This window comes from Phodopus roborovskii, unplaced genomic scaffold (genome assembly GCF_943737965.1).
Source record: "Phodopus roborovskii unplaced genomic scaffold, PHOROB, whole genome shotgun sequence".
NCBI lineage: Eukaryota > Metazoa > Chordata > Mammalia > Rodentia > Cricetidae > Phodopus > Phodopus roborovskii.
The window spans coordinates 3,143,645-3,169,133 of NW_026126470.1; the positions used below are offsets into that span (position 1 = coordinate 3,143,645).

A 25,489-nucleotide genomic window follows, 5' to 3' on the forward strand; every position below is an offset into this window, starting at 1 on the left:
GAGCCTACCGAAGTATGGCTCAGTGGCAGAGCACTTGCCCCACACGGGTGAGACCGTAAGTTCCATTCCCAGCACCAGGAGAAGACAGTTCTTTGAGGAGGGTACTATCATTCCTCCTCCTCCTTTGTACATAATGAGTCTGTGTATCACTGCCTAGAATTACACAGCTGGGGAGGACTGGACTGGGAGGACTCAGTATCAGGGATGATGAGTTGCCCAGAGTTACACAGCTGGGGAGGATTGGACTGGGAGGACTCTGTATCAGGGGTGACCTATTGCCTAGAGTTACACAGCTGGGAAGGATTAGACTGGGAGGAGTCTGTATCAGGGATGACCTATTGCCTAGAGTTACACAGCTGGGAAGGATTAGACTGGGAGGAGTCTATATCAGGGATGATGAGTTGCCCAGAGTTACACAGCTGGGGAGGACTGGACTGGGAGGACTCTGTATCAGGGATGACCTATTGCCTAGAGTTACACAGCTGGGAAGGATTAGACTGGGAGGAGTCTATATCAGGGATGATGAGTTGCCCAGAGTTACACAGCTGGGGAGGACTGGACTGGGAGGACTCTGTATCAGGGATGACCTATTGCCTAGAGTTACACAGCTGGGAAGGATTAGACTGGGAGGAGTCTGTGTATCAAGGATGACCCATTGCCTAGAGTTACAAAGCTGGGAAGGATTGGACTGGAAGGAGTCTGTATCAGGGATGATGAGTTGCCCAGAGTTACACAGCTGGGAAGGATTGGACTGGGAGGAGTCTGTATATCAAGGATGACCCATTGCCTAGAGGAAGGACTAGACTGGGAGGAGTCTGTATCAGGGATGACCCATTGCCTAGAGTTACACAGCTGGGAAGGACTAGCCTGGGTCCATATCTAGGTCTCACACATAAACCAAGTGCTCAGACAATCTCCATGCTTCTAAAATTCTTTTCATAAGTTTAATCTTATACTTCCAGCCTCTAAGGACATACGTGGCTACTCTGTTCTTGATTCCAGCATCAGGAGACAAAACAAAGGTTTTCCCCATAGAAAAACTGTAGCACTTTGTTTTACTTGATAAATGAAAATTGATCTTGTAGAACATTTTCCTTTTCATCTTAGTGAAGAAGAAACTCAAAACCAAGTAATAGTACAAAAACTATTTCAGGTCCTTGCTACATATTTCTCTTACAAAAGAGAGGCAGGCAGATAATCTTTCTGAACTTACAAGAGTCTATGTTTTAGCGCTGTACAATCCTCAAGCCCTTCGGAAGCAAATATAAAAGCAGTAACAGCAGTAACAGATGTAGAAAAGATCACATTGGAAGAGTGATAAGGAAACAGGGAAGGAAAACACTGTTTGGATGTATCTGGAGGAGTAGTAAGCAAATCTTAAAATTTTACATCTTAATGGAGGACAATTAATGAAGGCACAGGAGTAGTGTACCAGGCAACTGGAAAGTGAAAATCAGTTGGGAAAGGTGGTGGCTTTGGGATAGTGGGGAGCAAACATGCATCCATTCAATGCCAGCAATTATTACCAATGGAAAAGACTTTGTCAGAGTCACTTAAGGGAACAGTGGGAAGTAAGTGATGCTGAAATAATATATAAAGCTCTGTCCATATGTAAGTTTTTTTTAACATATCCTATAGAATAAATAAATATCACCTGCTGGCTCCATTTCCCAAAGATCCACCACCTTTGCAAGGGTTGGCAAATCAGACTGTGTACCAAACAGTCCCGCAGGCTGAAATGATCTTCAAATTTTTAGATGCTTTTTAAAGTTAAAAGGAAGCTACTTTTATATGTATGTGGCACATATACAACACAAATCTCCATGTGCATCAATAAAACTTTACAGTTCCTATTCACTGAGTTAAGCCAGTGGCTACTTGCTTTTCTGACACCAGGACACGGTAAGGTACCAGGGGCAGAGCTTATCAAATCCAAAGAGTTGGTGGGGGGGGTACTTGACCATCTGGCCTTGGCACAGAGGGCAATGGATGAGAAAAATGGCTGAGTAAATGCTAGTGAGGGGGAAGGACAATGAGGCCAGCTAATGGTACACAGCCTAGTAAAGGAGGTGGTGAACTTGATCTGCCTTAACAATGACTAGGGACAGTATTGATGATGGAAAATATTAAACCGCTGTATGAGGCATCGATCTAGACGTGAGAGAAGAAGAAAGGCAAACTGAGAAGCACAGGGGATTCTGAAGTGCCATTAGGTAGACATTAGAAATGCGGGAAATGCAGCCAAACTACAGACTTAAAGTGGCTAGAATAGTAAATATTATGTCATGGATATTATATTATAGAAACAATAGACTACACTTTAGTCCAAGGATTCACATACAGTTTCGCATGTGAAAAAGATTGACCATGTTGTTAGAATTGGAAGAACAGAGGACAGAGGATTTAGGGTTTTGTTTTTTTTTTTTTTTTTTGGAAAATGATTAAATGACAAAAACAAGGTGAGGTGTGATATGGTGGTAGCTCCAGAACCCTAACTCCAAATCCTAGCTTCCCTAATTGTGAAAGACATATAAAAATATTTTAAGCAAACAGGAATGATACATCTTACCTGTATCAAGATGAATAAGAGACTCAGAGACAGATATTGGGGTTCATGCTTCAAGCTGAAGATCAGAAAAGCAAAGCTGCTGGCCTCTAGCTCTTACCTCTACCTCAGCTCAGACCAAAGGGGTGACCTCAGACTGCTCCCAACCTCACTGCTCCTCAGATTCACTCAGACGCTGTGCTCTCCTCAATGTGGCTAGAGACTAATCCTCAGACTGAATGCCTCTACCTGGGATTAAAGGTGTGAGCTCTGATTCACTCTCTGGTAGCCCAGGGTGGTCTTGGACTCACACATCCATCTGCCTTTCTCCTGAGTCCTGAGATTAAAGGTGTGCATCACCACTGCCCGATCTCCATAGCTTGAGGCTAGTTTTGCTTTCTGAATTCTCAGGCAAGCTTTAATAAATCATAAATAACATATCACCACACTTGCCTGGACATAAGCAGCAGCTATTCTGTGACATTTTACTATGCTGTACGTTAAATATACAACATAAACATTAAAATAATCTTAGAAAATCATCTAAGAAAGTACTGAGAAATAAAACCATTAAAAGACCCCCAAAGTTGGATAATCAACATTTTTTATATTCCGTATCACTAAAATTACAAATTCAGCAAGATTAACATAGACTAGTTAGCAAGTGATCTATGTTTTTAAAATGTAAGGAAGAAAAATTTCCTGTGTAGGCACGAGAGAGGGAAAAAAAAAAAAAAAAGCCTGCCCTCTGAAAACTTAAAAGGAATTTGGTTTCAGGTAAGAGCAGAAGAGTTGAGAAGCACACTCACCAGCCACGGAGAACCTTGAAGGAGGACGGCAAGAATGAGGTCAGGTCAGCACATTCTTTTATAAAATCTATGCACTCGCCTTGGAAGCCTGCTTTACTGAACGCTTTGAGCTGTGAGAACATAGTAGTAATTGACTGTGAAATGGACACTTAACATCACAAGCAAATATACTATAATGCACTCATAAACAACCAGCAGGATATTAGATTCATGTTTTATTTATTAGCAGTAAACTTATGTCAAGGGTGGTGATGCTCTCACGTTCTCCTTAATGTGCCTTTGTTTCCCCTTACACGTCTGTGAGAGTGGAATTTCAATAGTTACCATTTTCATTATAGTTTGTACCAAACTGTGTGGAATTGGACCCTGATTTATAGTGAAGAGAGGCATCTATATCATACATTCCGGGTTATGGCTTCTTCCGTTTTCTGGTAAGAATATCTTAAATGTACAGTTTATAGCTGAATATCATACTATGTTTCTACTTGACTTCTTGTCAAGGTAAGACAAACAATGAAGTCCCTTTTGAGCTTGAAAACAACAAGCTGCAGCTCTAGAGGCCTTGAAGCAAAAGTGAGCTGGAGTAAACTAATGAGCCCCATGCATAAATATTTCCTAATCCTCTGGAGACTCTAACTGGCCCGGCCCAAGGGGCACGCTGCACTGACAGGCTTGCATGGTAGCAAGGAAGGCACTGTAGCAAATGGCCTGCAGACAGTCCTCCTGCCAAGGCAGCTGTCAGAAACAAGAGTCCTTGAGCCGTGGATGCTAGCCATCCTCATCTTCCCAAGGGTCCTCTAACGGGACCTGTTTCTTGGCAGCCCGACTCTGCTGCTTGGTCTGATACTGAAGATCAGCCAAAAGCTAGGAAGGGAGAGCACCCATGCTGCCCTGAACAACTTTCCCAATGTGACTTCCTGTTGAGAAATCACACTTAGCGGAGCACCAAGGGCCTCCCAGACTCAAGGAGAAGATCTACCACCTCTCAGTCAGGCTTCTTCTCGGGTAGCCAGTCCCAAACAAGACGTGCTTTTCGCAATGTAAAGATCCATAAAACATGAGGCACAACCTTCTGAAAATGTAAAAGCTTTTTCACATCTTGCGAGCACTATCAAAATTCACAGAGCCAATGGGGAAAACCACATGAAGATGGATCTCACAGCTATCTTTTTTTACTCCATGTGTCTCAGGCATGTAGAGTATTATTTTTCATATGTTGGTGGGTTTAATGTTCATTTTCATTCAGGCTACAGATGTTACTATCAATACAGAACTTGCTCAACATGCAGGGGTCCAATCTCAGCACCCCCCTTCCACATAACAACAACCGCAAAAATACTACACTTCACCTCGCCATCAAATTCTAAACAGCAGCAATGCAGGCAGGTACACAACAGTTTAGACAAAGCAGTTAGAAGCCCCTTCCAGTCATTATTCTATCTTCATACACAGAGGGATTTAATTTTACAGAGTATTTTGATAAATTATTTTGGGGGGCAAACTTGCTTCAATGTGTACTTTCTGAGTTTATTCTTTTGCCTTGAAGATGAAAAAGTAAATGGTTAAGTAAACATTAGGCCACACCTAAAAATAACCACCTCATTTTGGCCACCCATCAGTGCATCAGAATAGAACAACTCTCACAGTAATGCCCCGAGAATGGGTTTGGACCATCCACGAAAGCATCCTTGGGATATTAGAAGCCAACTCTATGCTCAGGACCTGTAAACAATTAAGTTGTAGTTTCCATTCCTAGTGAAATTAAATGATGGTGGTTTTGAAAAATTAAGGTTGGGACTCAGACTCCCTGAACGTGAGTCTCAGTTAGAAGGCCTGGGCAGTCTAAGGGACCTCTGACAGTGGAACCTGGATGTATTCCTGGTGCACAAAAGGACTTTAGGAGCACATTCCCCATGGAGGGATACTCCCTTAACCTAAGGCAGGAGGGAGGGCCTAGTCCCTATTCCAAAGACTTGACAGATATTTTGTTGATCCCTCCTGGAAGGCATCACCCTCCCGGTGGAGTGGGGGGGTGGGGGTGGGATGGGAGGGTGGTGGGGGGAATGGGAGGGAGGGGAACTAGGATCAATATGTAAAAGAAAAAAAAGAAAAATTAAGGTTGGAGGAAAAAAATACACAAATCACTATAGTGTTTTCCTTTAGACATTAATGGAAAATAGATTTATAAAACAGCCCAATGGGTTGCTTACAAACTAAGCAGATAGAAGAACCTGGTATGAGTTATCTTCAAACTACATGCATCACCATGAACCATCTGGAAGTGTGCCTATTCCTAGCAGTCTCCTCCATGGAAGTACAGAGAAAGAAAGAAGGTAGGGTCTTTCTGGGCTTTCAGTGTATAAAAATTCCCCTGTACCAGTGGTTCTCAACCTCCCTAATGCTGCAGCTCTTTAAAACAGTTCATGTTGTAGTGGCTCCCAACAATAAAATTATTTCGTTGCTACTTCATAACTGTAATTTTGTAATGGTTACGAATCTTCATGTAAACACCTGATAGGCAACCCCCAAAGGGGTTGTAACCCACAGGCTGAGAACTGTTGCCCTATGTAACAGCAAGCAAAGCCATTATAAACTCCTTGGACTTCAAAGCTCGTGGACGCTAAGTTATGTGACAGAAGAAATTACCTGATTTCTTTTCCTCTGAAGAATAACAGTTCAGTATTTCAGACATTCTAAACAATTGTATTTGTAAAAAGACTTGAGAAAGGTCCTAAGAATCCAAGTAGTTGGTTAGGTCAAAGGGTGAAATGGATTAGAGTACTGGCTCATTATAGCCTTCCCTGAAAAGAAATGAACTTTTGTAATATTTAATCTAGTAATATTTATGACACTCAATGCCTGTAAGTTGGAGAGATAATGACAATGATCCATACTCTGTTTAGTGTTTGTTTTTGTTTGGGGGAGAAAATAAAAACAAAATTAAACATCACCTCCAATGACCAGAGCTCTACTATGCCATGTGAATTTTCAGCTGGTAATCAGACTTAGTGATGGTCTGCATCTGAAGAGAAAAGCACTCTCCACCATAAGTGCTGGTTTCCTTTCGTGTAACAATTAAATGTACTATTTCCATGCTTACAAAACTACCAACAATCCTAGGTTTATAGCTAATGATATATATTACTCTCTATACATTTTCTAGATTTTTCTCCCCCTTGAGCAGCTTATAGTTTCCCTTGAGATAATTAACATACAACGAAGAATTCTCTCGGACTTGAACCCTGAAATGTAACTGCCTCCTTGATCAAACAGAAAAAAAATACCCTATGTGAACACAGCTAACCAAGATTTGCTTATTTTTGTTTAAGAAAACCTAAACAACAAAATGGTCCAACCCCCGGGGATGGGATGGGGAGGAGGCTGTAGAAACAAAGAGGCCTTGCACACATATTACCAAACATCAGCTATCATACACCTGTCCAAAAAGTCTATTTCACAATAGGGGAGGAGCTGCAGCTAGAAATAAGGAGGCATAGCGGATTTCACTGGGCGTCATCTACCGCTTCCCTCTTCCAGTGGATCTGGAAACACTATAAAGAAAATCCAGCAGTCTGGTCCCAAACAATGAGGCTCGTTTTCAAAAACAAAGAGCAAAGGAGTTGGGAGGGGGGGAAAAGAATGAGATGTTTAATCTGCACTAGAAACTCAGAAAAGAAAAAAAATAAACTATCCCGTTAAAGTCCTTCTCTACACATGCTATTTTTAAAGACACATAGCAGCTGGAAGATCCCAAAAATCCAAACTCAAGAGTCTGGCAGGAACTGTCTGTAAATACAACTACTCAGTTATGTCCAAGGAGGACCTGTTCTCCAAAGGTCTCTGCTAACTAGAAACCAATAAAAACCTCAAACCATTTCCAGTGAGGAGGACAGGAGTGAGCTAAGCTGCACTGAAATGTTAAGGCACTGACAGAACATGGAAGCTGTAAGCACTCAGAGAAGACTTACATGGGGTTACGGCACTCAGTGTCACTGATCGCCATCACCACATGGGACTGTCTGCGGATAGGGAGTTATTTTAAAAGCAGCTCCCCTGTCTTTCTCTCTCATTGTGTTTCTGTCCCTGTCCCCTGTCTAGGTGTGCCTTTCATGTAACACCTTGAAAACAGGAACTATTGGATGTCTATACGCCTTCCTCTAGCCAGATGGTAATGACACGGACTAAAGTTCAGAATCTCAAGTTTTATGTTCATACATGAGGTGAATATACACAGAATTATTACAAGTACTAACCAAGCACAGTTACTAGACAGCCCTTAGCAGACAGTAAACCAACACTAGGCTTTGGTGTCCTAGCCAAACCCTTTTGAACCAACCAACATGGGTGAGCACACAGAGTTGGGGGGTGGTGGGGGTGCGGAGAGGAGAGCGAGAGACAGAGAGAGATTTTTAAGGTTACTAGAACTTAAAAAAAAAAATCATACAAGTATCAGTATGAGAAAGTTCCGTGGGTAAAGGTGCTCGTCACCTGAGTGTGAAGACCAGTAATCTACATGGTAGGAGCGAACCCTCTCCCACCTGTTGTCCTCAGCCCATATACACATGCACCAGGCCAGGCAGGAAAGCACACCCCTCCCAAGAAAATAAAGAAGTCAATGTAGTAAAAAATGTACATAGTAAGCCTGTGTACATAATAAGCATAGGAAGAGGGGGCTGCTGCAAGCTCTCCACTCCTCCAGGAACATTGAGGTATGAGGCACTGAGCGGGACAGTGACAGAACAGAGCAGGCAGGCAACTGGAAAGAGAGAGGTCAGGTTCCAAGCACCCACTGTGGTCACAGCGACAGCTCTGTCAGGAGGAAATGAACGATGCCATTGACAAATCCCTGCCAATCCCAATAAGAGAAAGGACACTTCTCTGCTCAAACACACCAAGTACAACAGGAAGTTGCTTTGTCACAGACACATAATAAAAGTTATCTTAGGGAAAGAGAAAGATTTGAGAAAGTCTAAATGCTTTTAGTAAATACTCCAACAATGACAAATTAAGACTATTTTGAAACATACCAAATGTGAAGGCTCATTTATCCCAAGTGGTTCCTGAAAGACATTAAAATGTTTTTAAAATTGCATCATATCATCTTAGCTGGCTTCAGAATGTTTTGCAAATATCCCTAGAAAAAGATTTTCATGATCTCACCGATTTACCAAATTCCCTCATCTACCTATAACCCCTTCTGTCCCCAAGAACCTAAGGCATTTTCTTGGAATGACTTTAGTAGTTTGAGTAATCCTGTAGCTAGTAGAAAAGAGCGCATGTGTGCATGCATTTTAGAAAGTGCCTCAGTTTCTGACACCAAGGCACAGACATCCTAGCCACTCTGTGATGCTTCTCATTTACCACGACCATGGTGCTTGTCACTTTATGGTCTGCACACAGCCCCCTCTTTGACAGACTGTTCTTTCCACCTGAAGAACCCCCCCCCATAGGGTATCCCAGGTGTCCTTTCCTTCGGCAAGGTCTTAACCCCCACGGATGGAGCATCCTTCCCTACCTCTTCCAGCATGATCTACGCACTTAATCTTCTCATTAACCACACTATCATTAACTGCCCACGAATCTCTCTCCCTTTAAGAGATCAAGCGCCATCAGGGCAGTCACACTCATCCTGTGTCTCCAGTGAGTCAGCACAGTGTCTAACAAGTCAGAAGCAGGAAGCCATGCTGCTGACTGAATGAACTGGTTCTAGAATAGGGATGCCAGATGCCTCAAGTACGTGTTTGGATCTACTAACTCCCTGGGAAATCAGGAGAAATCCATGTGATATTTTATTTACTGTATATAGAAACACAAAAGAGAATCTCAATCTAACCACATTAAAAATATGTTTTTTGCACAGTCAGCTGTACCCTGTGACATGCTTCTGGCCATTGGTCTGCCCCACCCTCCACTTACCAGTTGGATTGGTCGGATTGACAAGATTGTATTACTTGATCCTCCCCAATCAAAAAAACATTTGTATTTTCCTTTCTCTAGGATGTACTGATCTCCACAGAAGAACTTCTGGCGGTAGGCAACCCATCTAGTAGGGAGAGAACAGGAGAGGAGTAGAATCAAGAAGCCCCCTGGCTGCAAGCCCCACCGACACCACCCCCACACCGCCCCCAGGGGCTACGCACACTCCGCTCTTCACATGGATGGATCTTGTTTCCCGGCCAAAGCCAATTTCTTCTAAGTCCGAAATTTCCTGATTTGTAATGTCAATGAACTTCCCACTTTCGAGGTCAGATTCAAACAGTGTGATGGCGGATTCTATAAAGTTCTGAAAAGAGGGAAGAGGGCTGTTTAACACATGCCACACAATTCCACATGCTGCCAGAATGATGTTCACACAATTCTAGGAAGAACCTCTATTCCAATATAGATTAGCGAAACTGTAATCTTGATGCCTACATGGCTTAGAGAGAAACATTAAGCCTGGATTTGCTCTAATCTGAAAAATTATGTCAAATAAACAGAAATTAGTCAACAGATTTAGGTAAATTGCTAGGATTAGATATATCACATTAAAGACAAACACATAATAATTTCCTAATCTCACCAGTAAACTAAGAAACTTTAAAATGACTAGATGCAACTTTTTATCACAGCTCTTCAAGGAAGAGACTTAAATAATATATAATGAAACATACATGTTATCAAAACTGAAAAAAAAATCTCTACTTCTCTCTATCCAATGGTAAACACACATGATCTTAAAGGATTTTACATATTTATGTACATATATACATATACAATTTCTCCACTTCTTTTTGCATATGTAATGTCACCAAATTTCTTTACGTTCTTGCCCTTTCATTTTTATCAATGATTAACAGCTTAGGGTGGACGAATACAGATCTGGACTCAAAGCCATGGTGATAGAGCTCACAACACTAACCACGTGACCTCCCAGGTGAGGTGTGGAGGGACATTGCAAGACACAGTCTCCCACTGCTCCACACCTGACCTGGGGAGACACAAAACCGAAAGGACAGTCCTACACCCATGCACACAGGCAGCAATGATTGGAACGGATGAGTCACCCAATTTTTCATTTTAAAAAGGCAGGAACATAAAGCTGGTGGGTGCACACTGGGGACATATAAGGAAAGCTGGGAAGCAGACATGATAAGCATTAAGATCATATTCCACTGTATATGTGTATAAAATTATAAAACATAAATAAAAATAAAAACGAAACAAACAAAAACACTGGACCCAGTAGAGCAAGCACATCTGGTACTCTGGCTCAATCAGTGATGTCCAGTTTCTGTGACCCAGACCCTGGCTAGAACAATCCAGGGGAAAGATCTGGAGGAAGACATGTGATGTCAACCTGTGACACACACACACACACACACACACACACACACACACACACACACGGGGGGGGGGGCCGCATGCACACACTTAAGCCCTATGAGTGAGGGATGAGACTTTAATAACCTGTGGTCACCTTTCAGGGACCTCACCATCAGAAGCTCACAGACATAGACACCGCTTCTGTTCCTCCATGCTGAAAGTGGACTGGCCAGCTTAGGGCAAGTGTGAGGGCTGAACAGGGCTCAGGCTGGTGCTTGTCAGGAACCAGTATCAACAATGACCAGCAGAACCAGATCTAACCCTAATAGGGAAGGCTCAGGGGCAGCTCAGTCAGTGACCTCTCCTGCCTGTTTCTCATGACTCAAACTCCTGTCTCCATAGCTAGCTCCTCTGGTTCTGTGAGTACCTGGTATTTACCCTGTGTTGGGACCTTGGGACTGGAAAGCACAGTAAACTGAGAAGTGCCTTGGATTGATGCTTCACTGGAGAAGGACAGAGAACTGGCATTTGCATGCCTGCTGTCTGTCTGCCCTCTCAACTCAGACATACTCACGCTAGCAGGGATGTGTTTGACCTGAGTCATGACTTGCACACATCACACTGTGTGAATAGTAGAGGAGTGGGTACAGCCAGAAGGGTCCGCTGAGAAAAATGGTCTGGAGGCTCAGGCCGTGTGTGACTGCGAGGCCTGGAGCTAAGGAGAGGAGGGGCTCCTACGCCATGACCCTGGGTGACACTGCGATCTAGGAGCCCGTGGAGACCTGGGTGAAATTGTGCTCTCCAACTCCACCTGAGTTCAGAGGTCTGAAGGCAGATGCTGGGCCCGGCAAAGAGCAAAATCAAACAGCAGAAGTAAATCTACACGGGCAGCTAGCATAAAGCTGAAGGAAAACATACACGCTGAGCACATTTTATTGAGGAAGAGAATGGATAAAATTCCTCCACCCGGAAGCCTGAACTCCACCGCATTCCTTTCAGTGTTCCACTTTCTTAAAAAGCAATCCGCTACACGTGAATATCTGAGTGACTCACTTGGAGCTGGGAATGCATTTCTCCTTGTCCTCTTCAAATCATTCAATGGCACAGTTCCCATTATCCCGGAGGAACATATCCGCTATTTGACCTTAGTAAATCCAGAGTGTTCCATGTGCTGTAGCCAGGATAGCTGAGCTGACACGGCACACCACATGACACAGCTTCCCTGCCTGCTGGCATGGTGATATCTCAAGACTTTAAACGAGACTGTAAGGGCCATGCTACCCCCTTTCCCAGGTTAAAGACACCCCAGTCCCCAGGGAAAAGGTACGGTACGTCGTACCAGCTTAGGGTCACAACCACTCCTGTGATTGTGTGCCTGGCAGAGGAACACACATATCTTCAAAATGTACCTTCAACACCATGTCTTTAAAGACTTTGGACAATATATACATACATTTTATGTCTAAAAATACCTAGTTTTTTTAGTATAATTCATCTGGATGCACACTAGTGACAGACTTCTGGAATAGCATCTGAAAGTCATGTAAACATATGCATAGCTACCAGTGAATTAGCAAGCCTAACAAGCTTTTGATGGCAGGGAATCCTGCTTTCTCCTGTGCAGGTGGTCCTTAAGGCCACGTATTTGGAACAATGGAAATGGGCATTATAAGATGTGATCTATAGAAAGACATACTCACTCTTCAATCTGCTTAACCCCCAACATGCTCAGCCGAATCACAGGAGCTTCTGTCAAGATTAGTGCAAGTCTCTAGGAAAGCCATAAATAATATATGGCAAATTCTAAGATTTTTGTGACGATTGTAATGTCATCCTAAAATCTAACTTAAAGATAGAACAGAAGAGGTTTTATCTGAAGAGCACGTTTACGTATTTATTACAAAACTAGCTCATAATTGGCATACATGCTGCAAACTTTTCTGCACAGCAGAAATTAATGTTTATGACATTTTTTCTACCATACATTATAAAAACCTCTTGTCCACATGAAATCTCTTGATTTAGCTCTCTCTGTTATAATATTCCTTTCTGCATTTCTAACTCTTGGCAGATTCCAGTCAGTGACTTGGAGCTGTTTTTTGTTCAGTTGCTTTAGTCACGGTTGCTGTTCAGAGATGCCAACTCATTCTAAACATTTCTCAAAGCCTTAAAGATCTCACCTGATTCCCTTCCTAAGTAGGCTGGGGGATCATTTTAAGTATTTAATATCGAGTACCAGTGGCTAGCATCGTGGCCCCAAATTCCTCAGTGCATGTGACCACAGTGGCCCAAAGAGGAAAGCAGGCTTTGTTGGGCTTAGTTTTGTCTTTTTTCCTATTGGTGGTTAGGTGGGATATGTGGTCTTTGTGTATCAGAATGAACATTTTAAAAGTTATCCATCCATTGCTTCAAAAACAACTCCCGTATTCAACCTCAATTTCTCTCACAAAAAAACCTTATTTTCTTATTTTAAAAGATCATTTGTGGAAAAAAAGCAGCTCCCCTTTGTCCCCTGTGCACCTTCTCTTCCAGGTCCTCCTGCCTAATGGCGGGGGGGGGGGCATACAGGCTTCGGGGTCACACAGGCAGAAACCTAAGAATCAGAGGGCACACCCCCGTGGTCATCTAAACTTTATGTGAGGCTGTGATCACTACCCCTCTCAGTACTAGCTCCCTCAGGGAGGGCTTGAGGAACATCCTAGAAATACAACAGAGGTCATTTTGGGAAGAGATTACAATAACAGCCGGGTGGTAAGAAAACACGTTTCTAAAGCCATGACTCTTTAACATAGTTCTTCATGCTGTGATGACCCCCCCCCAAACCATAAAATTTGTTTTGTTCCTACTTCATAGCTATAATTCTGCCACTGTTACAAAAAAAAAATTTTTTTTAAATAAAACCTAAATGTAAGGATGGACTACATTTTTTTAAAAAAATTCTTTTTAGGACTACAAATTACAAAGGAAAAGCACTTCACTACACAGAATCTAATGGGTACATTTGTCTGTGCATAAAACTTTATCAAAGTCATTCATTTTACAAATTTACCCCATCCGTCAATGTTTTTGCTATAATGCTCTCAAGGTTACTATAACTTTATTTCAAATTATATTACATGTTATTTTCTCAAGGTAAGGTATAAATAACAAATTATTGGCTTCTAAGAATGGCACCTTCAAAATGGGCAATTTCCACTCAGTCTCTGGTGGCATTATTCTATTTTCTTTTACCAATTAAGGAACTTTCAAAATGTTCACATTTTAGCCTTTCCAAAAAGGTGGGGCTACATTTCCCCCTTACCAACCACAAATGGATCGCAAAAAGAAAACAATGAAAAAGGCAGCCATTAAAATAAACGGATTAATCATTTAAAGGAAGTATTTGGCTCATGACAATTAAAAAAAGAAAAAAATGGTAACTACACTGTTACAAATCTTAATGTGAACATCTGGTATGCAGGATATCTGATATGCAAACCCTGAGAAAGGGTCGTTGGATCCCCAGGTTGAGAACCATTACTGGAGATACTTTAAAAAATCCAGAGAGTGGGTCAGAATAACAAGCCACATTTGATAAGCCCCAATATCCTAGGAACGCTCTAATACCCATCATCTCTCTGGCTTCCATTCTACCCTGGAATTCTATCATATTCCAGACCTCTTAGCTCCGGCATTATCTCCTCCTTAACTGTTCTATTTCATCAAATGGTCACCAGAATGCTCTTCCTAAGCCACCAATCTTCAAACGTCCACTAGGCCTAAGAGTCCACCAGTGGCCCACAATCACCGATCAGATGAATGAATCCGAACTCTTCCCTGGCACTAGGCCTTCCTTCACTGTTTGGACTCATCCTTCCAAAGTTCTCTCTCACAACACCCTGACTTGACTGTATTTTCTAAACATACCAGACCTTATTTCATGCAAGTTTCTCAACTTCAGCACTGTGAGGATCTGTGGCGCTCACATTCTTCACTACTACTGTTGTCATTATTATGTTCCTCTGTGTGTGTGTGTGTGTGTGTGTGTGTGTGTGTGTGTACACAACAGGGGACAACTTAAGGGAACCAGTTTCCGCCTTCCACCATGTGTATCCTGGGGATTGAACTCAGGTCATCAGGCTTGGCAGCAGCGCTTTTACCCAATGAGCTGTCCTCGGAGTCCATCCTGTTATTCTTTATTGTTGGGGAAGGCATGTACAACACAGGGCTATAGCAGGATTTCCTGGCTTCTACCCACTAGATGTCAGTAAACCCACTCTCTTGAAACATCAACAATCCAAAATGTCTCCAGATAGCGCCACACGGTTAAAGCACCGCCCCCCCCCCCCAGCTGAGAACCTACGGTTCAACTCCATAGACTTCACCCATTAACATGGGCCGATCTCTTGCTATAAAATAACCTTTGTTTTCCTTTTGCGCTGTCCACCCAGCCTGCAAACTTCTCACTCGGTGACTTTGGGCAGGAGCCTCAGCTGAGCCATCATCTTTCCCATGCAGGCCTCTGTACTCCAGGCAGGCAGGAACTGACCAAGTGCCCATTTTCTAGATACAGAGTACTTAACCTGGTCACAGCCCAACTGCCTGCTCTGGGTGTTGGCATGAGGGACTCAGGGTACCGAATGCCCTGTTTATCACTATACATCTAACAATGGAGGTGCTCAAAAGTATTTACAGAGTTAATGGTACCTGCCATTAAGGTCTCTAAGAATTCTAGGCTAGCATGGTTTACAAAGAGTTCCAGCCAAGTCTACACAAAGAAACCCTGTTTCAAAAACTAAAAGAAAATTTAAAACAGGAAAGAAAGGGGAAAAAAAAAAATACTCTATGACAACCACCACAGGCAAGAAAAACAGGTAAGCCCTGTTCGGTTGGATGCTCACGGGTGCTGTGAACTCGTGCGCTATCCAAAATCACCTGTAAAACAGGTACAAATCAGTGTTAAGAATGCAGACTCACAGCTTGTAGGTACCGGAAAGACATGATGGGGCCACTTAGTGCTCCACAAGCACTGCTGTCTTCAAAGTCTCCTTCTTCAAGTAGGAATTGCTGGCCTTTGAAATGTTCCTTTTCATAGGCCACCCATCTAGAAATACAGGAGACTCAAGTGAACCACTGGTAAAACTAACGCAGGGAGCAAAAGAGAAAAGGACAAAGCTGTTGATCTCGTATTCAGAATGACCTCACTCGCTTCCACGCACAAAGACGGTCACATGGTATGCATCTCGTGGTTCAATAATTTTTATAGTGTGGAATCTTTTCCCAATAAAAGGTTAATTGTAGAATTGCAACAGAGCAAGCTCGTTAAGAGTGTGTGGAATGACTAGTACCATATCTCACCGTGGTCATCGAATAATATGCCAGGTACAAACAATGTTAAGTACCATACAGCCAATGAGAAGTCTCAAACCCACACTAAGATCCAAGGAAGTTGTTTTCTTTACACTGATTAAGCCCTTCTGGGACCAAGGAAAGACTATTTTATTAATCATTTACCCACGGTTTAGGCCAAAGGAACCCTTTACCCAGCTGCAGCTAAAAAAAAAACAATATGGGGAAGGCAGTTTCCCAAGGAGAAACTGGGAAAGACTACTGAGCTGGAACCCCGTCGTGGACTAAAATGTCTGTAAATACTAATGGGTGGGAAACCTTCATCCTAGCATCTTATCAGTGCTCAGCTTGGAAACAGGAAGCATTCTGCAGAGTACTTTCCAGGGACACATGTTTCCTGAGTTCCAGCCTTAAAGCAGCATCAGGAGACACAGATAAGCACTTTGAGGCCACTCTGTGAATCTTACCTTTTTATAAAGATTAGAACACGGTACCTAATGCAGTGCGAGCTGTGGGTGTAGACGACTCACAAAACGTGCCGCCCACAAAAAGTAGCCTTTCGCTGCATGAAGAAGGAAGGGTGGGGCCTTCTAAATGGATAGTTAGTGATGGTGACTATTCTTATCCTCCAAATAAGGGACTGCAGAGTCAGAAGTTTGATAAATAAAAGCCCACAAGTAGTGGTATTATTATTGCTTTTTCTCTACCCCTCTGCAGCAGTGAATATGTGTGTGTGTGTGTACGTGTGTGTGTACGTGTGTGTACGTGTGTGTGTACGTGTGTGTACATGTGTGTACGTGTGTACGTGTGTGTACGTGTGTGTACGTGTGTATATGTGTACATGTACGTGTGTGTGTGTGTGTATACACACACACACGTACACACACACAATCAAACTCTTTCCACACAGCACAGAGTTGGACACTTTCAGTGTCCTTCCCCTCTTTGCCCTTCTGTTTCTAGCTGTATGCACTGTTGGAGAGTGGAATTCCATGGGAAGTGGGATGAGCCTATAAACATATTGGTAAGTTGTAGTGAGCTTATCCTATGGGCAGTGCTAACATGATCATGCTCCTAAACCCTGAAAATACACTTCACAGAAAACTTAACAGTCTAAGCTTCCTATCATACAAAGGAAGTTATTTGAAGCCCATTTTGAACAATATTTGATTGGGAAAAATAATGAACAGCACCAAGACCTTAGTGTTAAAAGATGAATTAAGGTTACTTTATTTCATAACAGTAAAGAAATTATAACCCCTGTTTTTCATAGACTAAAATTTGATTAGATGTATTGAGATATTTTAAATGCACACTATTCAAAAGCAGTTGGATAACAGTCTTTTTCTCTCTCTCTCTCTCTCTGACAGTGATTCTCTGTGTAGCCCTGGCTGTCTTAGAACTAACTTTGTAGACCAGGCTGGCCTTGAACTCACAGACATCGGCCTGTCTCTGCCTCCGGACTGCTGGGATTATAGGCGTGCCCTCAGATTCCTCAAGGCAGGAAAGGGATGAAGAAACCATACTCTCCATACATAAAGTTAAACAGCTAAAAAGCCAAGAAATGAGAGTAGTGGAAAATAATCTAGTTTTCATTTCTCGACTCTCACATAAAACTTTTAAGTGTGTATTCTCTATCACAGGCCATTCTTTGACTTAAAAAAAAAAAAAGCAACATAGAAAAATTCATCACACTAAATTTTAGCAGACAACTTTGTTCCTAAAGCAGAAAACTAGTTTTAAGTCCATCTAGTGAACAGGGGAAACCATTTAGGCCTCAGGGAAGAAAAAGACAAAAACCATCTATAGCAGCCATTTTAATAATTATGCATGTGTGCCCATGAACCATCCAGCATTACAAATGAACACAACAGACTAAAAACACGTCTACCCAAACTGTATCTGTCCTTTTAACAACAAGTAACACTTTTAACTTGGGGATAAGTAATTAAATGATTACTGGCATAGCAGACCAAGTATCAATATGACCTACTTATCTAGTGTATTACAGTTTTCTTCTATTCTCATTTGGCTGGTATGGCAGTCATTGGTTTGTATCACAAACGGCAAATAAAGGACCAGAGGTGACTGCAGACAGGTTCATACCTATGACTATTTTAAAAGCATCATTTAATAGAGGGGCATTAACAAGTTACATGATGTTACATCACTGCGTGACATTAAAATGAGCCACACTCGAAATAACCAGTGTGTGAAGGGAGACATGAGCATGTTTCTCGATGGATCCCATCATGGGCTTCTCAACAGAAAATCACCTTTGAGCTAAGTTTCGTCTTGGTATTTTCACCCCCTTAGAACACAAAACAGAGAGGCAAAGACCAGCCTCGTTACAAATTTCCTGGGGCTTTTGCTGGAGTAATGATGATGATTGAGACTGGGGTCACAGCAACACCCCTGTGTTTATATCTAGTGGGTTTTGGATGGTTCCATCGAAAATGCTTCCAGGAAAAGAGACCACAGTGTCCAAACTCTTGACTTTGGTTGGGATCATAGGGCTCATGCTATCATGTTAATGGGACAATTCACTAACAAGGCCCTTGGAACATAAGTTAGTCAACATCAATAGATCAACAGAATAGCAGATTAAAAAGCCAGGCCTTCCCCAAGTTCATAGTCTGGAAAAAAAATAGAAATTTACTTTGTAATTCTTCTATGATGTCTTCTATGATGCTTTAGTTTAAATCTATGATGCCAGGTGTTAAAATTTTACATTAAATACACAGTATAGTTTCTATTTCAAATTCTTTAAAACCAGTAAGTAGGTCTAATCAGTACTAAGTTATATATTTTACATAATACATAATAGAAAGGAGATAGGTTGCAAGGTTAAGGTTGGCTGATTTTGTCTTGTTTAACACATTGTTTCAGCTAATCTTAAACGTAGAGTAATAAATCATGTATTGAAAATATACTCACACTCCACCAATGACACGGACTGATCCAATGCCATGGAAGTCCTTATCGTTTTTTAAAAACTTAGGGACAGAATCTATATGTTCACTAAATTCCTTGATACGTCCATGGAAGTGAGGTTTTTCATAAAGGATAACCTGAAAAACAGGAAACTGTTATTTAATGTGCTCATATTATACCACAGATAGACTTCAAATTACTTAAGTGGCATTAAAGACAAACCATCGACAGGGAGCAACATCTGTGTTTTAAATTAATTTTACAATATAGTACAGCATTTGATATTCACCAAGTATGGATGAACCAGTATCATTCTTAGGGTCAATCATTTCTTCTCGTGTTCCTCTCACATTAATGTACCTGGCTATTGATACATTTTTCTGGTTACCCAAACGCTAGAACCAACGTGTAGGCTAAACTGCTTTATAGGTGATTCCTGAACTTTCTTTGTATCACTCTTGTGTTGTGAATTCTCTAGAGATCCTCCTCACACCCCTTAAGACGGAGAAACATTTGGCACTCACTTCCAGGGCATAAAACTAAATTACCTGCTGAGTTCAAAACCCAAATAAAGTTTCTTATGACATGGCTGCCTTGTATAGCTGTTGCTATTTGCTGAAAAGGTAGCATATGAAGTTTTAAATGTAAATGCAATACTTCCTGAAACTAAGAGAGGACTGGAAACGCAAGTGTTTTGCTAACTGAACATTTTGTTCCAATCTGGAGATGGTATGATGAGGAGAGCAGGAGGCAGGGGGATGGCAGGAGAGAACTGTTAACACTTGGCTATTGTGCTGTTTTTTAACCCTCAAGGACCCCCTACCTTAATTACATGACTGTGGTAACTGCTGATCTCTCCACACCTCACCCTTTGTCCTTCCTGTGGCTAATGGAGTAATTTTTATACAACTGACACCGAAGAGCTTGGTGACAAATAAGTAAATACAAAACTAAACAAAAATAACTCATTTCCAAAAAACAAAACTTGCAACACTATAGACTGAACAACATTACCTTAACACTGATCTTGATTCTATACACTAGCTTTTCCTAGGAAGCTATATAATGATCCCACATATGTAACAAAGTTAAGCTATATAAATCTTATACATGCAATCAAATTTTATTCAGGCATAGTACTCGCTGCATGTGATGAGCAGTAATCACGAAGAAGCTCTTAGGACATCATCAATGTTGATTAATTCCTAATTGGCAAGTTGTGGTTACTTCTGAAAACCAATCTGCTCGTACAGCCCTACAACCTGTGGAAGTGCAGACGCCCCAGGACAGCTCAGCCTTTCACACATCGCCCTGTGACTCACCACCCTTGGAAGCTGCAGCAGGAGTGGCAGAGAGTGTGGAGGGTAGCTCTGCCTTCATTAGTCAGATCAGCACTTTGCGGCCTTCGCTGCATTTTGAATCACCTGGGAAACTTGGAAACTTTTTGCCCTCATTCCAAACCAGAACAGTATACCTGAGGATGGAGACTAGGCTGACGTGTTCCTAAAATTCAGAAGACCCCGGCCTGCAGTGCAGTCAGGGTGTGGAAGATGCAATGAGACATGTGAGCTTTAAAAGACTCCTTCCGTGTGACTGAGCATTGTGATGTGGAGAAAGGAAGAGGCCTGGCAGCACTGGGTCCTGCTGTGTGAGAATCGAGGATGGGTGGATGCCTCCCACATGCGCCCCTGGCTGGAGGGGCTACTTCCTACCTTTGTAGGCTGCTTGCATTTTGACCACTGCCCACACATTTTCTCCCCATCTCCCCTTACACATATTTGTAACTCTATCCCTTCCTCCCGTACGGTGCTTGACCCTGTCACTTCAGCCACCCAGTTGCCATTGCCGCTAGCTACGCTAGCTACGCTAGCTACGCTAGCTACCCTCCCTTTCAGGCTGTCATGCTTGCAAGCTCACATCCATCCATCCAACAGGAGCTGGCTGTGACTCTCATCCGCACTGACCTCTTCCTCAGCATCATTTTCAAATCATGTGGCGTTCACTTGAAGTCACGTGAGTACCCAGTTTCCATCTCAACCTCCACCACCAGACAAAAATCAAACCTGCCCCTTTCCCAGTGGGCACCGGGTGGGTCTGTGGGAGGTGACACCACAGGCCTACATCTCTGCACACTCTCTTCACTCCCCATGCACAGCCACAGCATGGGTCCCCTGAAAACCTTCTACACAGTCACTTCCCAAGTGATGAAGTCTTGTTAGGTAGTCACGTAAATGGTCTTATATCAAAATACTTGAAGACTAGTGTTCAATCTTTTGAGCTCGCCTGTAGTTCAAAACTTACCTTTAAGTTCATAGGCATTTCCACTTTCAGTCCGCCCTAAAGATGATGAGATATTTAAAGACAACGTAAATACATAAAGAGGGGGGAAAGTAACAAAGCTATGTGTAGGTTACAAAAATCTCATTAGCTAAGACAATGCAGCACTCAAACTGAACGATGGTAAATTCAGAACCCTTACAGCAGTCAGAACCAAGTCAGACCGATCTACAACAGCAGAGAGGGGCAAGAAAAATTTAAAAGCTTTCAGCTCAGAACTCAAGGATCTTTAAACAAACACAAACAACTAAAGGCGTGATTGCAGCTTAGAGTATCCCAAACAGAAGAGCAAACTGCTAATAGCTTCAGAAGATACACTTGGCAGAGCAGATTTCTAAGCCCTGTATCCAAGCGCATCCCTACAACCACATAGGTTTTCTAAATTAGGGCACCGCACCCATCTCTACACCTCCTACCCCCACCCCAGTTCCGCAACATAGCTGATCACACCTAATGCCCTTATGACAGCAAGACTGTACACTATAAATAGTGGTCATTCTCAAAGCCTGAACTACAAAATGTTATGTGTTAAAATGCTATTCCACATTGCAATGTTTCTTAAAATTTCTGCATTTGTCCTTGTTTCTATTTTCCAAGGCATAGAACCAAGCATGTTTTATCACACAGCCTATACTTGAGCCAACAGTTTGCTCCTCAGAAATAAAGTTTGCCACAGAGATGCTGCAGGCAGTTATTTAATCTTTAAGATGGTAAACACTAAAAGAACAACCAATTTATTATTAATGCCGAGTTTACTATTCATTATTAAACTGGAAGAGACAATATTCTACAACTAATTTTCTAATGAGCGCCAACAAGTCAGACTCTGGATTTTATTAAATATTTAAAATTTCACGCAACGCTTAGTTTTAAAACACTGTATGTATTGTGATAAGCTTGCCACAGTTCAAAGCAAAGGCAAACATCTTGCATAATATGAACAGAAACACAATGTACAGTGTGTCAATCCAGTGGTGTATGCATTTGTGTCTTGAGACCAAGGGCCCTCAGCAGTGACAATTTTTGATCTGCACGTGCAGCTGTTGGGGAAGAGGAGAGCCTCGGGTTGTATCTGCTTACCATTTGGAGAGGATGCAGTGATTTCATTTCTGCTGCAGAAATCTCAAAGAGCCCCTGGTCTTCCTCCAAAATTGTAGCTTGCCCCTTAAAATTAATATCTGGGTAGGCCAGCCAACTAGACAAGGTACAAATGGTTGGTTAAAGTATGATAATAATACTTTGATTTGGCTCTATAGGCAGAAAAGTGGCTATCAAAAAAATTCCATGATAGAATTACACTAAAAACATACCAAGGTCATTAGCATATGAAGAGGAAGGCTAACATGTTCTTAAGTATTTACATTCATATACTCTCTACCTTATGGCTTGTTTCTGAGCATTGCTTATTAATTTCTGTCCCAGGATTTTCTAAGACCTAAAACATGTGGTATCTTTAATGCAAGCAGACTATAACTGAGAAGTCAACACTAACAGCAAATCTTTGTTTGCCAGCTGGCACCCCAGGAGGGCTCAACAAGGTGAGAACGAGCCACCTTGGCCTTTCAGGAACAGGGAACGAAAACACAAAGTGGGTGCCTGATACTGAGACAGGATCAACAGTTGACCTAGGTCAGGGAACACGGTTTTATTTCCCAGTCCCAAACTGTGTTAGATAAAGACAACGTTATCCATCCATCAGGGAGGCTGGGAACTCTGTACCTGCATCAAAGTGTTAATTGGATCCAAAGAAGGACAGGGACATCTGTTTTAAACCAGGAAGAAGTCTTTCTTAGGTATCCAGGTATTCAGAAGCATAAACAACACTAGCTAAAACTCCAGAAACCGTACATCATGTATTGAAACGTGAAGCAAAAAGGTAAACTTTGGGGGCCACCAATCACTGCAATTAAGAAAGAGCTGACACATACACTCCTGACTTCACAGTGAAGGATGCAGACTTGGGGATGTTCAGTTCTTCCAGGTTGGGCACAGCTCGATGGATGTAGATAGGGCAGCACCCAGGGTCAGACTGTGGGCACAGCTCTATCTCTGGAACACTACAGTCCTGGAAAAGAAAAAAAAAAAAAGCCTTTGAAATCATCTAGAGACACACAGGCTAGTGTTCCAGATGCCCTGCACACATGGTAACAATGATTTCACTGTGCGTTGGGACTCCTCCATCAAACAACACAAGGCAGGCACTGGTGATCCTTAAGCAAATTTCTAAACAAAGTTTTTCTCAGGAGTCAAATGAATAATGCAACAATCACATGAACGTTGCTGGAAAAATTACTGCCGCCTTTTCTTTCTCCTCCCCCCACCCCTCTGCCTGCTTCATTTTTAAAATGCTTGTCCCGTTGAGAATGGCTCAGTTACTGAAGGCTTTGAGTGCCAAAGTTCTGCAAGCCTTCCTTCTCAGGAGCATAACAAAGCCTGAAGGGAGGAAGGGCCTTAAATAAAAGCTGATCTCCTGGGGGACATAAAAATAAATAAGGGAGAGGCACTGCCCCTCCGGTGTATTTATCCAATTTACATCAACAAAGGAGAAGGAACTAGAGGTGAGGGGGAAGGAAATGTGTTTTCCTACTTGTGGGACTCTTATTTTTTCAGGGCAAGTTGGCTTGATGATAAAAGGTATTATGAAATCTGACTCTACCCCAGCCTTTAAAAATGAGACACCCACTATCAGGCCTTCCTTTAAAAATGCACTCGCCAAGCTCTTTTTAATCTGTTCCCACTTCTGGTGCAAACTGCAATAGTAACTATAACTCACTCACAACTAAGAGTCAGGCTAGAGCGCCTTAAAACCAGGGACCTCTTAAGAGCGCCGCTTGCTTGCCCTGTGACACTCCCTGGATACACACACAGATTGCCTTTGGGTTTTCCTTCTGAACAGTATCAAGAATGTGTCATGCTCCCCAGACACACACCAGCACAGGTCTCTGGGTGTTTTATACATTCTGTTCAAGATGTGACAGCCCCCTTTATTAAGGAAAGTCTCTTATTAAAAGTCTAATGCTCCTTGAATGATGGTTAAAAAACACTGTCCTTTCTTAAGCAATCATTTTTCCCTTTTCCAAAATTACAGATACCATTCTGTATCTGTAATCATGCAATCTGCTTAATCATGTAATCTGCTTAATCATGCAAGTCAAGGTTCAGTAACAGAATTCTCACCTCTAACATTTGAAATACAAGTAAAATGACTACATGCAATAATCAGAGTCTCCACTAACTACAGACTGGACAACTTCCTTTTAATTGGAACTACAGACTGGACAACTTCCTTTTAATTGGAAGTTTTGCTATTTTAAATTTTTTAAACACTCCATATACTGAATTCTCAATCACTCTCATTAGTAAATGAAATAATTTAAGAATTAACTAGAATATGCTATTCTAGAGAATTAGGGAACCAACATATTTTATTCAAAATGTGTTATCACAATTCTCTTTCCAAAAATGATACACTTGAAGAGAAAGGATTCTCACTATAAACAGACTACTAAAAAGTGTTAGCAGAGGATGTGTATTATGTATAGCAGAGGATGTGTATTATGTATAATTATGACATACAAACTTCAATGTTTCCCTTAAGATAATACTTCTGAAAGCAAATAAATGTATACATCTCCTTTTCAGAAATAAGCTCTAAACTGCACTAAAACTAAAGCAGCACAACTTAAGTGGCCTTTAAAATGGAAAAGTCTACCTATGTCTGAAGTTTCACTTCACAATCAGCCAGAAGCATCCAGAACAGTCACCCGTCAATCTTCCAGGGTCTGTGGTGTGCTGTTGGTAACAGAGCGCTGCTAATGCTACTTCAAATGCTGGTCTTAATGGTCCCCAGGGGAGCGGAGGTACAGTGGAGGAATACATAACTAAATGTCTCCCACAAACAAGTTTCCTCTGCATTGTGTTACACAAACAATGTCTGGGTGGTGTACTTTAAAAGGGAAAAGGCATTCGTGTCTACAGTAACACCGAAGGAAACAGCAAAGCAGCCAAGGCACAAGGGCAGCTCACGAGAAAAATGAAAACAGACAGAAGACTTTAAGCTCAGACACGGCAAGCCGCATTTTCAGTTGTGGTGGTGATTGAAACAGTTTTCACCAAGCTGTCATTTCTGGGGTGAGCAGTCACAAAAATAGCGTCTTTTCAAGACTTGTGTAATTACTGATGGGCAACGGCAGCCAAACTCTTACAACTAGATGCTCCTTAATGGTAACTT

General features: G+C 42.0%; 1 protein-coding gene across 1 annotated transcript in view; it reads right to left on the bottom strand.

The window, feature by feature from the left end:
* The window catches only part of Crybg3 (crystallin beta-gamma domain containing 3), a 97,009-nt gene that overhangs the window by 21,316 nt on the left and 50,204 nt on the right, over positions 1–25,489 (bottom strand). The window contains exons 8-16 of the mRNA XM_051191716.1: positions 23,187–23,323; positions 22,339–22,453; positions 21,223–21,258; positions 18,925–19,058; positions 15,616–15,742; positions 9,495–9,637; positions 9,271–9,397; positions 8,382–8,414; positions 3,355–3,464 (exon numbers count right to left, since the gene is read on the bottom strand). Of these exons, the coding sequence (XP_051047673.1) occupies positions 3,355–3,464; positions 8,382–8,414; positions 9,271–9,397; positions 9,495–9,637; positions 15,616–15,742; positions 18,925–19,058; positions 21,223–21,258; positions 22,339–22,453; positions 23,187–23,323 (962 nt within the window). The remainder of the gene's footprint in view (positions 1–3,354; positions 3,465–8,381; positions 8,415–9,270; positions 9,398–9,494; positions 9,638–15,615; positions 15,743–18,924; positions 19,059–21,222; positions 21,259–22,338; positions 22,454–23,186; positions 23,324–25,489) is intronic.